Here is a 16,259-nt window from a genome sequence, read left to right on the forward strand (position 1 = left end):
GCGTGGGATGGAGGACTGCTGTGAACTGTGCAGATGCACGGGGGGTAGTAGTGGCGTTTCTTAACTTATTATCTGAAATCACTATTATTTGAAGGCTTTAGATTAATTGACATCTACCAAGTTCTGCCTTGGATTCTACTTTGTCTTTATACTTTACTTAGCAAACTGGGTTAGAAGTGGTTTTAGAACAAACATCATGTCTTACATTTTTAATCAGCATAGCGTGTCCTAAACATGGTAGTGGTACAAGTAGTAGTTGTTAATTGGTTCATATCTATGTATTTCTAAAACAATTATTAGGAAGTTTTATTTTCCTCATCAGCAAATACATATTTATTGAGTACCAAAATGATTCTGAAACATACTAGATGCAGCTTAAAATTAAATTAGTATTTAATCATTCCTACATTACTCGGAGTATTCATTCACATAATGAATTTCTTTAATTCACTTACTCAATAATTCTTTCCTTAAAGCCACTTCGTGCCAAGTATCAGGTACTAGGCTGCTGAAGTCACTGACAAAGCGAACTATCCCAGCTCTATGAGAAGAGAGCAGACGATTGCAGTAGAGTTTTTATAGTGGAGACATAATAAAACCTTGAGAACACATTGTAGTTGGCATCCAAAAATTCATGATGTCGAATGTGATGTTGCCATACCAATCAGGGGTCCTCAAACTTTTTAAACAGGGGGCCAGTTCACTGTCCCTCAGACCGTTGGAGGGCCGGACTATAGTTTAAAAAAAAACCAACTATGAACAAATTCCTATGCTCACTGCGGGCCCGGGAGGAGTCGGCTGCTAAGCAGGACAGGTTGCGGCACCCAGCGGGCCGGATAAATGTCCTCGGAGGGCCGCATGTGGCCCGCGGGCCATGGTTTGAGGACGCCTGCGTTAGGTTCATGGAATGAGGGGGGGGGGGGGGAGCTGCCCAGCTGGCGCGCAGTCTTGCTACCAGAGCCCTGCTGCCCAGGCATCAGATGCATTTTGATGCTACCTGGCGGCCGTTGCCTATGCTAGTGAAAATACCAAAAATGTCGGTGATTCTGAACAGCCAATGAAGGCTTACCATCTTTTCCCATGGGGAAGTTGGACTGCTGAGTGAGACCGGCCAGTGGGTCTCAGAAACTGGCTGCTGGGTCCGCAGCATCAGCATCACCTGCAATCTTGTGAAAAAAGCAGATTTTCAGGCACCACCCCAGACCCACTAAATCAAAAACTCTGGGAATGGGACGGGGAACTCTGATTTAATAAGCCCTCCAGATAGGCCCTAGCCAGTTTGGCTCAATGGATAGAGCGTCAGCCTGCAGACGGAAGGGTCCCAGGTTTGATTCCAGGCAAGGGCACATACCTGGGCTGCGGGCTCGATCCTCAGTAGGGGGTGGGCAGCAGGCAGCCAATCAATGAGTCTCATCATTGATGTTTCTCTCCCTCTCCCTTCCTCTCTGAAATCAATGTTATATATATATGTGTGTGTGTGTGTGTGTGTGTGTGTGTGTGTGTGTATATATATATATATATATATATATATATATATATATATATATGCCCTCCAGATTATTCTGAGGCAGTCTGAAGTTTGTCCACCCTGCCCTAAGCTAAGCGGAATTTGTTTTCAGTTTTCAGTACTGGTCAAGTGTGGTGCCTAAGAGCATGCGGTTTTGAATCATACAGGCCTTACTGGCACCTTGGGCACACTTCATGGCCTTTCTGCGCGTATATCCTTCTGTTCATATAGTAAGTTCCTCTTTCGTAAGGTTATTCTGAGGATCATTTCAAATGAGGCACAATGTATGTGAAGGTCCTGAGGTGGAAACGTGCTTGCCATTTTTGAGGAATTTAGAAGAGGCTGAAAAGTAGTTTGTAAAGAAAAATGAGGTGAGGTGAAAGAGAAAGACAGGGCTAAGTCAGGACCTTGGAGACCTTGGAGAATGAGGGTGGGTTCCCGAGCTCCTGTGGAGGAAGTGGTATTTGTGAGGGGAGGCGTTCGTTGTTTTGTTATGGAGGGAAAGGGAGGGGATAGCGTGCAGAAGCGAGTCGTTCATCGACAGTTGGGAGATTAAAAAAAAAAATTCTTCTGATAACGTCTATTTTATGGATTTTAGGTTTACCCAAGTACAATGAGAAGACATGGAAGAGTTTTAGAAATCGAGGGACATAATCCAATTTATGTTTTAGAGAAAACGACTCTGGCTGCTATTATATGGAAAATAGAGCAGGGGCAATGAGGATGTATTGCAGTAAAGTAGACAAGAGTAACATGGACTTGGGTGGTAAACATCCGGAAGGGAGACATGGAAGGATATAAATTTATTTTAGGGTTAGAATCTGGAGGTTCTAATGCTAGATTGAGTAGATTGAGTGTGGGGATAAAGGAAAAGGAGAAGTCGAGGGCACCTCTTGGATTTCCAAATTAAGCAACTTGGTGAAAAGTTATACTCTTTACTGAAACAGGGAAGACTAAAAGGAATATATTTGATTAAAAATTAAGTTTTGTTTGGGACATATCAAACTTGTGAAATCCTAATCCTGTGTGACATCTGAGTGGTTATTATGAGTAGGCTATTGGGTAGACAGTCTGGAGTTAGAAAAAAGCGTAGTCAGCTAACTTAGATTTAGAGATTGTTGGGGTGTGTGTGTGTGTGTGTGTGTGTGTGTGTGTGTGTGTGTACATTGATACAAATATGGTGTTTATATCTTCTGATAGCTTCCATTTTTCCAATGAAATAAAAAGAAAAGTTATCCTGCTGAGAGGAAAGCAAAGGGTGGAGGTGTGAGTAGCATGAAGGAGTGCGGTGGTTATTGTGGAGTGAGTGGGAAGTAGAGTAACTTTAAGGCCAATGACAGTGAATTACAGTGGAATCCGTGTGTCCTGCTGATATTCTTTTCGACAATGCTCAAACGTTGAGATGTAGGGATAGAAGAAGCACATAATGAGAGTCACCAGAGGGTTATGCCAGTTGGATGTGTACGAAGAAGGCTGCTAAAATGTTGAGAGTGTTTGCAAAAGAGTGATTGAAATGATGGGCTGTGAAATCTAAGTTAAACGTAAGATAAAGGAGCTGATAATTTGAGAAAAAGTGTGGGAATCAAAGTTATAATATTGAAGGATAAGGATACCTGATTAAATGAGCTAGAAATAAAGGAGTAGAAAGCCTTGTAGCAACTCTCTGAATAAAGTTGGGGTATATTATCTCCATTTTAGGTAATGGTGTAACTGAGGAACAATTACTCAAGTAGTGCAGCTAAATCGTGAATGTGAGTCTCCTGGTTAAATTCAGTTGACTTCCCAGTAGATAATTATTTTTCCTACTAGACATACAAATCATAAATATTCTTTGTTCAAGATTAGGAGTCATTGCCCTTAACAAAGTGGAAATCCATACCCCCAAATAAGCATTAAAATAGAAAAATAAATTGTTCATTTTAGAACATATGTCTGCCTTGTCTTTATAATATTTATTTGCTAAGTATTATTTTATTGCTTTATATTTTCATATAAAGCAATGAACTTATTTTGTTTTGAGTGTTAATTGTATTATAGTTTTCATTTTTAATATTAAGCTTAATGTTTGTCAATGTTATCATTTGATTGCCTTTGTAAGGTTTTGCATTAGTCCATTTTATTCACAGAACAATAATTTCATAATTAACATCAAGGGGAAATATAATTTACATAGGAAAAAAACATTTTATTTCAAATATTTTTGCTGTAATCTATATATGTCATTTAACACCAGTTATCTAGAGCAGCATTGTCCAATAAAAAATATGAGCCACATATATAAGTTTAAATCTTTTAGTAGGTATATTAAAAAAAATAAAAACGAACAAGTGAGAGTAACTTAATATACTTTTTATGTTAATACATCCAAAATATTCTCACTTCAAATATTAATGTATGTAAAAAGGTTAATGAAATCTTTATTTTTGGAGGGGTATACTAAGGCTTCTAAACCAGTGTGTACATTGTACCTACAGTGCATCTCCGTTTAGATGAGGCGCAATTCAAGTGTTCATCAACCACATGTTGCTAGTGCCTACAGTATTGGACATTGCAGATCTAGACACTTCATAAAGTGTAATTCTACAGAGTAAAATACTCCGGGTCAAGCTCTTCGTCTGTTTCTCTTGAGAGAAGTGTGCTTTAAGAAATCTTGGTTAGGAAAGATACAGATTCGTTGGGAAGAAGAAAGAAACGCTGGTAGTTTTGTTTTGTTTTAAAGCAAGTAGACTATCAAATTTATACAAAGTTCTGGTCTTTTTTAATACAACAATCTGGTTGGTAATTCTATCTTTTAAACTCATCATTTTTCCATTAAACTTTTATATGTGACTATTTATTTAAAAAATATATATGACATACTTGTATTTATTTATATAAATTAGACTTTAAATGACTGATGGTAAATAGTTGATAGTTTCATTGTATAATAATCTATAGCATAATCACTCATAAAGTTCTGAGGGTTTATGATTTTTATTTTGGAACATAAGAATTTAAAATACAAGGATTTAATTGTGTAGAATATAATAAATGTTACATCTTAAATGTACATTTTAAATTAAAAATTTAGTATCTTTATTTACTATCAATTAGCAACATTGTTTTTAATAATTTTAATCAAAATTTTATTATACAAATATTTAGTGCAATATAAAATAATATCAACACATGTTTATCATGGGCTTATAATTGAAAACGGTAAGACATGTCGAGGTGAAGAAAAATACCTTGTTTTTATATTTGCATTTATACATTTAATTCATTATTTAGTCTTTCAAACATGAGTTTAAGAGAAGTGGCAGGTTATGTTTATTAAAGGAAAAGAGCTTATAACAGATAAATATCCATAAAAACAGAAGTGGCCTGTAAATATGCTAGGAGAAGTCTGTTTGAGACATGATATTTACAAATTGCTTACTCTCTCTCTCTCTCTGTTCATCTTTATTATTTCATTATGAAGAATAGGTTCATTTGAAAATGAAAGTGATTTGTTTCATAAAGTCCTAATTGTAATGGAAGTAATAATAGCCTTGAATATTATTGCTGTTAGTTTTCAACACAAACTTGAGAAAATATTACTGCCATGTTTCATGTGAACACTTTTGCCACAGTGTGTCCAGGTTAAGTGTCCACTCCTTTTTGATGGCCTCTTCATTGGCTACCATTATGTCTCTGGCCTCACTGAGCATTTTAATAACCTTTGGCTAAAGCAATAATTCAGCACTTAAACTGGCATTCTTTCCAGGCAGAAAGGGGCTTATAGGAAAGTCTAAGTTTGGGAGTGTTTTCAGGAGGATGATCTGTAACATAAAGAGAACTTCCCATTTAACTCAGTATTTACCAACAAAACAGAAGAGTAAGTTTATTTGCCTGGATTGTGTGTAGCATATCATTTAGTGCCAAAAGTGTACAACTTTTTCATTCAGTACTTACCACAGTATCTATAGATAATAAATGTCTGCTTAATTTACTTGTATATGCATTATTAATTATTAATCATATGCATTAATTATTAATCATTTCAAAAACATTTTCATTGAAATACATCTTTTCAAGTTTGAAATGATCAAAGGTATCTTAATTATTCACTTACATGAAGTCTGAAGGACCATTTCTTTGAGGCCACTGACTTCTCTGCTTATGTAAAATAGCTGCTTCGAATAAACCTACCAAGTTTAAGTGTTTATTTTTACTAAAGCCTCGAAGTCCCCATGTAATTGTAAACATATATAATAATGAGAGCTAACATTTAGCATGTGCTAAATGTTGTATTTACATGTGTCTTTTTTCATTTAATACTCACCACAACCTTGTGAGAGTTATTATTTTGTTAGATTAACTCATTTATTCAACAAATACTGTACACTTATCATGTGGCAGGCATTATTTTAAAACCTGGGATTTCACAGTGAACAAAAGAAGCAATGTTCTTGCCCCATGAAGCTTACATTCAAGTGGAAAGGTACATAATAAATATATGAGAAAACTGATGCTCAGAACAGGTAAAGAAATATTATCAAGGTCATGAACTCTTAAATGATAGAAATAGGATAGAAACCCACATCTGACTTACTTAGAACCTAAATTTAGGTTTTACCTCTTGGTAAAATTCTCAGATTTTGTTGCCTTGAATAGATCATATAATATTGTTGAGCTGCTTATATACCAAAGAATCAAGTATACAACTTTTTCTGTGAGGGACTGTGCCGTAAGCCTAAGAGAATTTGAAAACTAGAGGAATTATAGAAGCCACCGCCCCTGGCCTCCTTATCCACGGTTTCACTGTTACTGCTTGTTCCCTGTAGTCAACACCGGTCTGAAAATATTAAATGGAAAATTCCAGAAATAAACAATTCATACGTTTTAAATTGTGTGCCATTGTGAGTAGCATGATGAAACTGTGTGTCTTCCTGCTCTGTCCTGCCCAGAACAGGAACCAGCCTTTTGTCTAGCACATCCCCGCTGTATAGTGCTACCTGCCCTTCTATTACTCACTTAGTAGCCATCGCCTTAATCAGATCGACTGTCATGGCCTGGGAGTCTCGTATTCAAGTAACCTTATTTTACTTAATCATGGCCCCACAGAGCAAAAGTTAGTGATGCTGACAATGTAGATAAAGAGAAGCGGTAAAGTGCTCCTTTATGTGGAAAGGTGAGCATGTATATGTAGGGTTTGGTACTACCCACACCACAGTTCCAGGCACCTACAGGGGGTCTTGGGACATACCCCCTATGGATAAGGGGAGACTACTGTTATTTCATTATCCAAGTATGAAGAATTAGGCCTGTTTTAAATATAATTTGTTTCTCTTTGAAGCATGTTGATCAGTAACTCTCTTTTAAAAATACCGTTATGGGGGCAAACAATGTAAAAAAAACAACAACCCTATACAATCATTTTAATGATTACGCCAACCAAAGAAAATTAAAAATATTGATACCTAGAGAAGCATGGCTTTAATCTCAACATTCTCACTGTGTATTTTGCTTTGTTTATGTAATGAGGCCAAAAAGACAAGACTTCAGAAATTCCTAACATTGTGAAAAATATATTTTAGCTTCAGAGAAAAATCTGCCAATCTTTTTTTTTCTTGTTATTGTTTTTTATCTGTCACATTCATAATAATATTAGGAAAAACCCCAAACACCTGAGTAGACTAAAAAAATGGTTCACTTAACTTCCCGATGTTAGCTCTAATTAGCTCTAATTAGCTCTAATTCCAGCGGACTTCCTGGCCTTGAAAGAGCAGTGTGCCTGCTGAGGTACCGTTCCAGGGCAGGGACTCACTATCTCTGAAGGACTTAGAATCTGCGAAGAAAAAAAATAAGTTTAGATTTCTAACAAGCTGAAGGCCTTCCTTTAAATGGTTCCAAAACACACTCAGTGTACTGGTATATGACCAAGGCCATTGTGTCAAAATATTACTGTCCTTACAATCATTGAAGGAAGTTACTGTCTTTTGGTTCATGGTGGTTTCTGAGTCACATGTAAAACAAACTTGAGTAATGATGACTGGAACTTTGCCTCCTGCACAAATTAACACAGTATTTTAGCCATAAAAATGTAGAGGTTAGAAGTGCCTTAACGGTGAGCTTCACCATCCTCCCACGCTAGGTTAGGAAAATGCTGTCCAATGAGTAAAAGAGACTTTTCTGGTCAACCACTAGCAATGTGGTTTTGGATCTAGAAATTGTGACAACATAGTAGAATTTTAGTCATTTGCAAGCTGTTGGGGAATAAATTTTGGAGATTACAGGCCTTCCTGGTGCTTCTTAAACTATCCTATCTAAGCAGTGACATCCCCGGACTGCTTCTCACCATGAGACCAAGACCTAAGAACCTCACACATGGCTTCGTTACTAACGACTATAATCAAGGCAGATGTTTTTGATCCTCCCCCCCAAAAAAAATACTTTATTAATTAGCTAACCATTTCTTCTTAACTCTGGATATTAATTTTGTGGCAGACCCACACACTCACACCCTTCAATACATTTAGATACTATTCTAATACATTATAGTATAATGATAGAATGCATTTATATACAGTGCCTGCAGTAATGTTAATACTAACATTTTAAAAATTGTCCTCTCCAAAAAATCAAAGAATTAGCATGAGAAACCCAGATTTTACATAGGAAGAGTGATGTTTTCTTGAATGTTTAGCAATTAGGTTTTCTTCTAGAGAGGAGGTTACTGCAGTAGTCCAGGCAGCGGACATGTGGCTCAGCGCTGGGAGGTGGTGGAGATAGAGAGGAAGTTAAGGAAGAGCCTTGAGAAAGAATGGTCAGTGGCTTCAAATGTTCTCACTACATGTGGTAATATTTCTAGTAAAAGACTATTTTAAGTATCTATATACCCCTATATTTTCCTATTAAATGTAAGGTTCATAAAAAATAAAATAAAACTAGGGTTTCTTGGTATTAGAGTTGGTCATTGAAATTTCAATTATAAACTAAGACCATGCTCTTATGCAGCCATATTTGCATTTTACATACTATTTGCCAGTAAATTAATTAAGAGAGACTGTGTCGTACCATTTTGTATCCCATATATGTAGATGTTCAAACATTGGTTGAATAAATTATCACTACTTTACTAGCTTAAAATTGTAGATAATCATTTGAGTAAGTGAAATAAAGCTTATTCAATCCTAATTAGGATACTGATTTTAAGTTCCACATTTTAGGAAAGGAAGAATATTTAATATAGATAAAATTTTAATTAGGAAAACTTTAGACAGTAGCTGGATTTCTTACACACACACACACACACACACACACACACACACACACACACACAGCAAAGAATATGCCAGAATTAAAGAAATGGCACTTTACATCCACCCAATGACTGGCAACTGGTGCAAGCAAGTATGAGTTGTAGTGAGAGGTATTCAGTTAGCTCTCGGCACCTGCCTCCAGGAATACAGCAAAGGGAAGGAAAAAGGAATTAAGCCTTTCAAGGTTCTATAATGTTTGGGAGGTTGGCCAATCTCATTGGGTTTTTCCTACTCTGCCATTATTACTATCACCTTCTAACTTTTGAGCCCTACAATCCCTCTCTAGCACCACTTCCTAGCCCAAGATATAAATGCTTCTACTCTAAAATTATCTGTCTCCTTTCCATCCTTAAGTGTCTTCTCTGTTCCTGTGCTGCGGTTCTCATATTCCACTGTACTAGTTGCTAGACCCCAAGTATCTCTAATCACAAAATTCTGAGTCACCTCATTCTCTGATTCCTTGGGTGAGTTCTCTTCTAACCATCTTCCAGCTCTCAAACAAGAATATAATGAAATTCTTGTTAGGACATGACTATATATTTTGATAACAGTGCTACTCACAAACTCAGAATTTGTCTTTTCTACTTATGTTAACAGCCAAACACTTGGATCTGTTCATTCAAATCTATTAGTTAACACTTTTAGCCCTGTGGCCTGTAACCTTCATTTAATTTAATCACATACTTCTTTAACCCCTGATATGCTATTTAAGTCTTTGGGGAAATATTTACAAATATTTTACTCACCTTTCAGTACCTTTTGCCTAATGATTGACAAAACTAGATTTGCTTTTTTAAAAAATCTTTCAAGATAGCACGGCTGAGATAGCTATCAATTGGTTGGACGTCAGCCTATGAACCAGGAGGTCAGGGTTCAATTCCGCTCAGGGCACATCCCCAGTAGAGGGTGTGCAAGGGGCAGCTGATCCATGATTCTCTCTCACCATTCATGTTTCTACCTCTCCCAATCCTTTCCACTCTGAAATCAATTAAAAATATATATTTTTTTTAAAATAATTATTAAAAAAATCTTTCAGGATACCACTTTCAGTAACTATAAGGATGTGATAAAATAGATCACTTGCATTGGCAATTTTATATATTTTACTTTTAGAATACTAAATGTATAGTTTTTCATTGTTTTATAAAGCAAAAACTAGAAAATGTACATAAGACAGAAAGTAGAAATGTAGAAACTCTGTGTCTCTTTCTGAAACTGAGTATCCTATATCAACACCCAATATTACTGTGTAGTAAACTGGATTAGCTTGAAAGCCATGCTTACCTTTGGCCTATGGAATGAACTGTGTGTGTTGAATGATTTTCCTACGTCAAAGGAAAAGGAGTGCTGGTCTTTGATTGCTCTTTATTTGTTTCATTTGTTTCTTCCTTTTAATTTTTTTTCTTATTGCCAATACCTTTTATATTCATTTTGAGGGAAACAGAATCGAAAAAAAAGGACATTTTTTTAAAGCATAATTACCAACCAGAGAAAACTAAAACTACTTTTAGGACACTGTTCCCAGTGTCTCCATCTAGATCTTTTGCATTTATACTCCCCCCCCCCCCCCCCAGAATATAAAACTTTCTCAACAGACAAGTTACTTTTCTGCAAATCCCCTGTTCATGTTCATATTCTTACACAGGTGGCTGCTATATCATCTCAGGAACCCAGGTTTCCCAAACTACCTAATTTAGCAAGAGATGTTGCTTTATTATTTTTTTTTTTTACCTGAATTTCTTTGTTTCTCTGTGTGTGCCACTGAAGAGCCTCTGGCAGTTGAATTTGTCTGTGTCCCCGAGCGTTAGGGTAATTCCTTATTTAGCATGTGTGCCAGCCAAAACTAAGCTCAAATATCTGCTTCCCCTCTCCCTTTCTCCATGTCAGGAACATATTTTTTGTCAATTAATATTTATTTACAACAGCATTTTCAAAGGTACATTCTATTTTATTGATGGACATAACTTATTCAGACACCCTCTATAGTTGGACGTTTATGGGGTTTTCCCGTGTGTGTTTATTTTGCTATTGTAATCAATTCTCAATAAATATCATTCTTGCTAAATCTGTACACATTGCTAAGATTTTCCTGAAAATAGAACTGGTAGGTTAAAAAGTCGGCTTATTTTTCTAAACATTTGCCAAATTGCCCCTCAGAAATCTATCACTGGACCACCAGCAACATTGGAAATTTATCCTATTACTAGACCCTTTCAAATTCTGTCTTTTAAAGTAATTGGTAATGTAACGGGTCTTTGCTTGATGAAGCACAATGAGCATTCCAAATGACACCCATGTTTGCAGAGTCTTTGGGTGTTATAGGAGTATTCTATCAATCAAGAGCCCCAAAACTTTAAAATGTGTGGTTGATAGCTTGTTTGCTTTAGGTTTAGGTGAGGACAGTAAAATAAGCCAATAGTGATGCCCTCACATCAGTCTCCCTCCCTCAGAACAGCATTCCAGCGCAACTATTTATAAACTCATCCCTGGTGATCTCGAAGTTTCAAGGAGATGAAAAGTAGATCCATCTGAACAAAACTTCTAACAACCCTTTCTTGTAGATAATGCATTATCCAAGTTGCTAGGTTGAAGAGAGATGTACTTCCTTAAAACCAAATGGTAAAAGATTAACCTACACGCTGATTTATCATTCCCATTTAGTATTTTATTGTATCCCGTTTGACTTTGGCAAAGTTTTTTATGCCCTTTATATCCAACCATGAAAATTAAAATGCAAAAATGACAAGGTCCAGTAAGCCATATATTGTGAGTATATCTTTGACTTCGCTGATAGATAAGTAGGTGGGTTTTTAGAAATGTATGTTTGGGGTACAAATTCTTACCTAACAGGAGCACTGGGTTACTGTGACTATGGGCCCATGTTATTATTTTCAAGGCCTTTGCTCAACCAAAAACTTGGCTTTTTCTATGCCATGCCAGGCCTTTTCTGATGGTAGCGAACTATGAAAATCTTACGTTGCATTCTGTTCATTTGCTCAGAGTCCCTGGAACAGGAGATATCTAGAGGAGCAAAGCATTCACTAGTTAAAGGGGACCTTATAGATATTCCAGTTCACGATGTCTAATAGATGCTTAATGGAGGATGATGGAGATGATGGTGCTACTGAGAAAGAGGAAGAGAATAGTTTTTGGAGCTCCTGTGTCTGGCATTCTGCTTAGTGCTTACTTATGTTTTCTTACTTGTTAAGGAAACCAAACTCCAGAAAGGGAAACAACTCTCCCAAGATCAGTCACTAAAGCCAAAGAACAAACCAGAACTCATGACTCCTACTGTAGTCTACTCTCCCTCATATAATGCTTGTGCATGAAAACAGTTTTACACGTTTTAATCTCAAAGTGTTTCACTTTAAGTTTATAATTGCAAATATTATTTCTATCGATGCTGTTATGTATTTATATAATACATGTTTAACCTTATTTTATCTATTTCCCATATCCCTAATAATAATTATTGTAATTCCCATTTATTGAATGTTTACTTCAGACGTATTATCTCTATTATTGAAAACAAGGAAGGAAAATTCTAATTTTATAAATTAGAGGAAGTGGAGGCTCCGAGTAGAGCAATTAACTCTTGCAGAAAAAGCAAAGTTGGGATTCAAGCCCATGTCTATATGCCTCTAAAATGTTTTGTTTTTGTTGCTTATTAAAGAATAGCAAAATCAAACAAGCTTGAAAATGATCGATTTGGGTTTTATAAAAACATATACACTGTTCTCTTTGCTTGCTTCTCTCTCTCTTTCTCTTTATGCCTCATTTCTTGTTGAAACTAATGTGATGGTTAAAATAATACACTTTACTGTATTTTTTTAAATTTCATATTGAGCCTTTCCCCTCTTAAATCTTTGGAGAAAAATGTACAGACATTAATAAAATTAATAAGCTGTCCTATCCTTTTAGCAGACTTTACTCTAGGATAGAGAAAAACAATTTGTTCACTAAGACCAAGAAATTGAATAGAGATTAGAGCTCACCTCAGTGGGTCAGTTTTCTTATTTTCATCCTTTAAATGATGTGTAAGTTTACTTCTAATGTTTTCTATTTTTAATTTTGTTTCTATAATTAGGTGTTATATGCTCAGATTGGTTAGAATCAAAGTAAACTTTCTCATACTAAGCCAAAAATTGGTGATACATAAATGAGTCTTCCTATTTCTGCCAGTCAGGCTGCTTCCTTCACATTCGTCCAGGTTTACGGGGCTAAATGGATAGCCTACTTCTACATTCTTTACCTCCTCCCTCCCCCTCCGACCCCAGGCAGTGATCATGAGCGAATCCAGGTCCCCTCTCTGATCACTTCCATCCACGGAGTCAGTCCCACAAATCAGCAGTCAGCTCACATGCCTCCTGGACTCACTGATTGCTTTCTGACCACCGTCTAGAAAACGGATAATGATTTTTCTTTGCCAAATGAATGCAAGAGGAAAATCTTTTTTTTATAAATATTGACTTAGGTCAATAAATATGAAACTTTATGAAGTGAAATAAATTATTTTTAATTCCGAGCTAATGAAAACATCAATCCCTGCTAGAAAATTTCACTGTTGCTAGATAAACTTCATTAGGTTCTTCATAAAGTGAAAAAACTTGTTTTAAAGGGCCACTCTTAGCAATGGATGCTGTAATTTTTGCCATTTTTTGTAAAATTTTCCCACTCCGTCGAATTTCTTTTTGGAGGCAACGGTGAATCAGTAGGAGGGGAAAGCTTTGGAATCGCCCTCCTTAGTCTGCACAGCTGCCTCAAAGCATGTTTTCAACTGCAGGACAGCCCACTGGTTTTCCATGAATTTCTCCTTCCTCTGGCCATGCAAACTGGTGTCTCCTTTGACACCAGAAATGAAATAAGTCCGTTTTCCATAGTCGTGCTAAGGTTCGCCCTGAATAGGAAGGCCCATTCATGACCCTGGTATTTGAAACATTGTAATCCTCAAAATATGCCCCATAAATGATAAAATTTAATTAGATCTCCAATGTTTCCTCTAAAATACCTTTTCTGTCTTTTTCCCTTTTCCTCTCGTCTTCCCTTTTAACGACCCATCGGCCTGCAGTGTCTTTACATCCAAAATGCAAAGCAGACAAGTGGGCGCCTCGGGGAAGAACATGACCAAGAGCACCAGCATCAGCGGAGACCTGTGCTCGCTGGAGAAGAGCGAGGGCAGCCAGTCCGACACGGCGGTGGGCGCCCTGGGCCCCGGCGGCCACAAGCGGCGCTCCAGCATCGGGGCCAAAATGGTAGCTATTGTTGGTCTCTCCCGGAAGAGTCGCAGCGCTTCTCAGCTCAGCCAGACGGGTAGGCCTTTTTCTGTTACTTTTGACTTCATCTCTGAGTTGTCATTAAAATACACATTCTTTTTCTCTTGCTCATTTTATTGCAGTAACATGTGGACCATGACCTGTTCCAGAGGGAAAGGGGCACTTTAAACTAGTCAGCGCCTCTGAAAATGGGACAATGACTTTGTTTTTCAGTGATGAACCTGCTTCAACTCGAACCGTGGCCGCTGTTCTTGCAAAGTCTTTAATGTCTTTCTTCCTCAGGGAGCAGCTGAGCCGTGGTCCCCGATTGCCAGTTGCTGATCTTTGTAAAGATGCTCTGACCTGTGAGCTATTTGCTTTTCTGTAGCTTTCTCAAGCTGGAGCCAGCCCAGTTAATTTTCATTCCCAGCAAGATACGGTGATGAAGATGACACCTCATGTTTTGTGCGAATAATATATTTTTTTATTGCTGACAGCCTAACTTCTTTTTCAGTTTGTAAGCAGCAGTTACCAGTGGTATCAGTTTCCTCACTGCAGTTTATTTCCCTGTTAAAACTTCAAGCAACAACGTTCTCCAGCAGCAGGGATGGAGGAGTTTCTGCTGCCAGTGAAGACAGTCAAAGCTTTGCTAGTTTAAAATTCAGCCGCTAAACCACATCTACCAAAATAAATTAGATACAATGCTCCTACTCAGAAAAGCCTCTGTTAGCAATTAAGAAATCTGTGAGTCAAAGCAATGTCTTTTTTCAAATAGATGTTGATAATTAAACATTAACTCCCTGGTATCATGGAAATAATAGTATATCTTCTACTTAACTAACAGACAAAAGCATATAATGTGGTGTTTCTTTTACAGCAAATAAATTATAGGCAAATGGATTAAGTCTCATTTATGTTTGAATACTAGGGTTCTTATACACAAAAGTCAAGATGAAAATGTGCAACACAAAAAAACTGAAAGATGCATTATTCCCTGGACCCGGCTGATCTTGATTTTACAAACTATAATGGCGATTTTGGAATTTGAGCCTTATGTAATGATATTATATTGAAATAGTTATTTGATGGTATTCCTTATAACCTAGTTGTAACTCACTATATTTAATATGATTGTTACAAGAATTTTTCATTTTGTGTTTCAAAATGTTACTTTGCATTTTAATATAGAAATAGAAATTTGACTTATGAACATAAAGATCATATTTAGATTATTTTTAATTGCTAATATTTATATATAATTAACTGTTTTAACTATATTGTGCTAATACGATAAATGTTAGCCTTTGAAATTTTTAATATATTTCTCTGGTAGAACTTAATTTATTGCACATTTCTCTTTAAAATTTATAAACATCTATAAAGGAAAAACTGCTCTAAAAATAAGGTTTATTAATTTTAAAAAATTACGAACCTAAAACAGACAATAATAAGACTACAAGAGAATATGTGGTGTTTAAATAATTGGTCCCATAATGAGTTTAATTGTAGGACATTCAGAAGTCTTTAAATTTTATTAAAATAAATGCTTTAAGGTTTTTCAGGCTCAGCATATAAACAGAAATGCAATTTTAAGGTAAAGGCTTATTTTTCGTTGTTGTTGTTAATACCTGAGAATATTTTTTCCATTGATTTTTTTTTTTTTTTTTTTTTTTTTAGAGAGAGGTGGAAGGGAGAGAGACAGACAGAGAGAAACATCAATGGGAGAGAGACACATCAACTGGTTGCCTCCCGAATGCACCCCAACCATGGTCCAGGGAACAAACCTGCAACTGAGGTGTGCGCCCTCGGCTGGGAATTGAACCTGAGACCCTTTGGTGCAAGGGCGATGCTCTAACCACTTAGACACACCAGCTAGGATGGGAAAGGCCATTTTTAATGAAATCTCCATACACTCTGAATAGGTATATGGAGCTACTATTTGCTTTTTATTCCATTGAATCCTGTTCCAGTTACCTACTAGGAAGACTTCCAAAGAGACGGTAGCAGATATTTGCTGGAAATTTAATAAAGCCCTAGCGGAACAGTATAAAATTCTACCAGGAGTAACCATCGCTCACTTCTCCAACATATGGAAAAGTATGAGTGTTGGCTCATTGCCCCCTTGGGCTTTGAAAGCTATTTGGTCTCGAAGACTTTGTAGCATGAGAAGCACTAAGGCAGAATTCATCTTTCCTCTCTGATGCTGCTCTAAGTGGA

The 16,259-nt window shown here is 36.7% G+C and overlaps 1 protein-coding gene across 37 annotated transcripts in view; it reads left to right on the top strand.

Annotated features, from left to right (window-relative positions):
* Positions 1 to 16,259, top strand: part of RIMS2 (regulating synaptic membrane exocytosis 2) — a 366,091-nt gene that overhangs the window by 300,423 nt on the left and 49,409 nt on the right. For 9 of the 37 annotated variants that reach the window (XM_080646601.1, XM_080646624.1, XM_080646625.1 and 6 more), the window contains one exon: positions 13,859 to 14,100. The exons of the other annotated variants lie outside the window; for them this stretch is intronic. In XM_080646601.1, the coding sequence (XP_080502727.1) occupies positions 13,859 to 14,100 (242 nt within the window). The remainder of the gene's footprint in view (positions 1 to 13,858; positions 14,101 to 16,259) is intronic. 37 annotated transcript variants of the gene reach the window in all.

Source organism: Plecotus auritus (assembly GCF_963455305.1).
Source record: "Plecotus auritus genome assembly, chromosome: 11".
NCBI lineage: Eukaryota > Metazoa > Chordata > Mammalia > Chiroptera > Vespertilionidae > Plecotus > Plecotus auritus.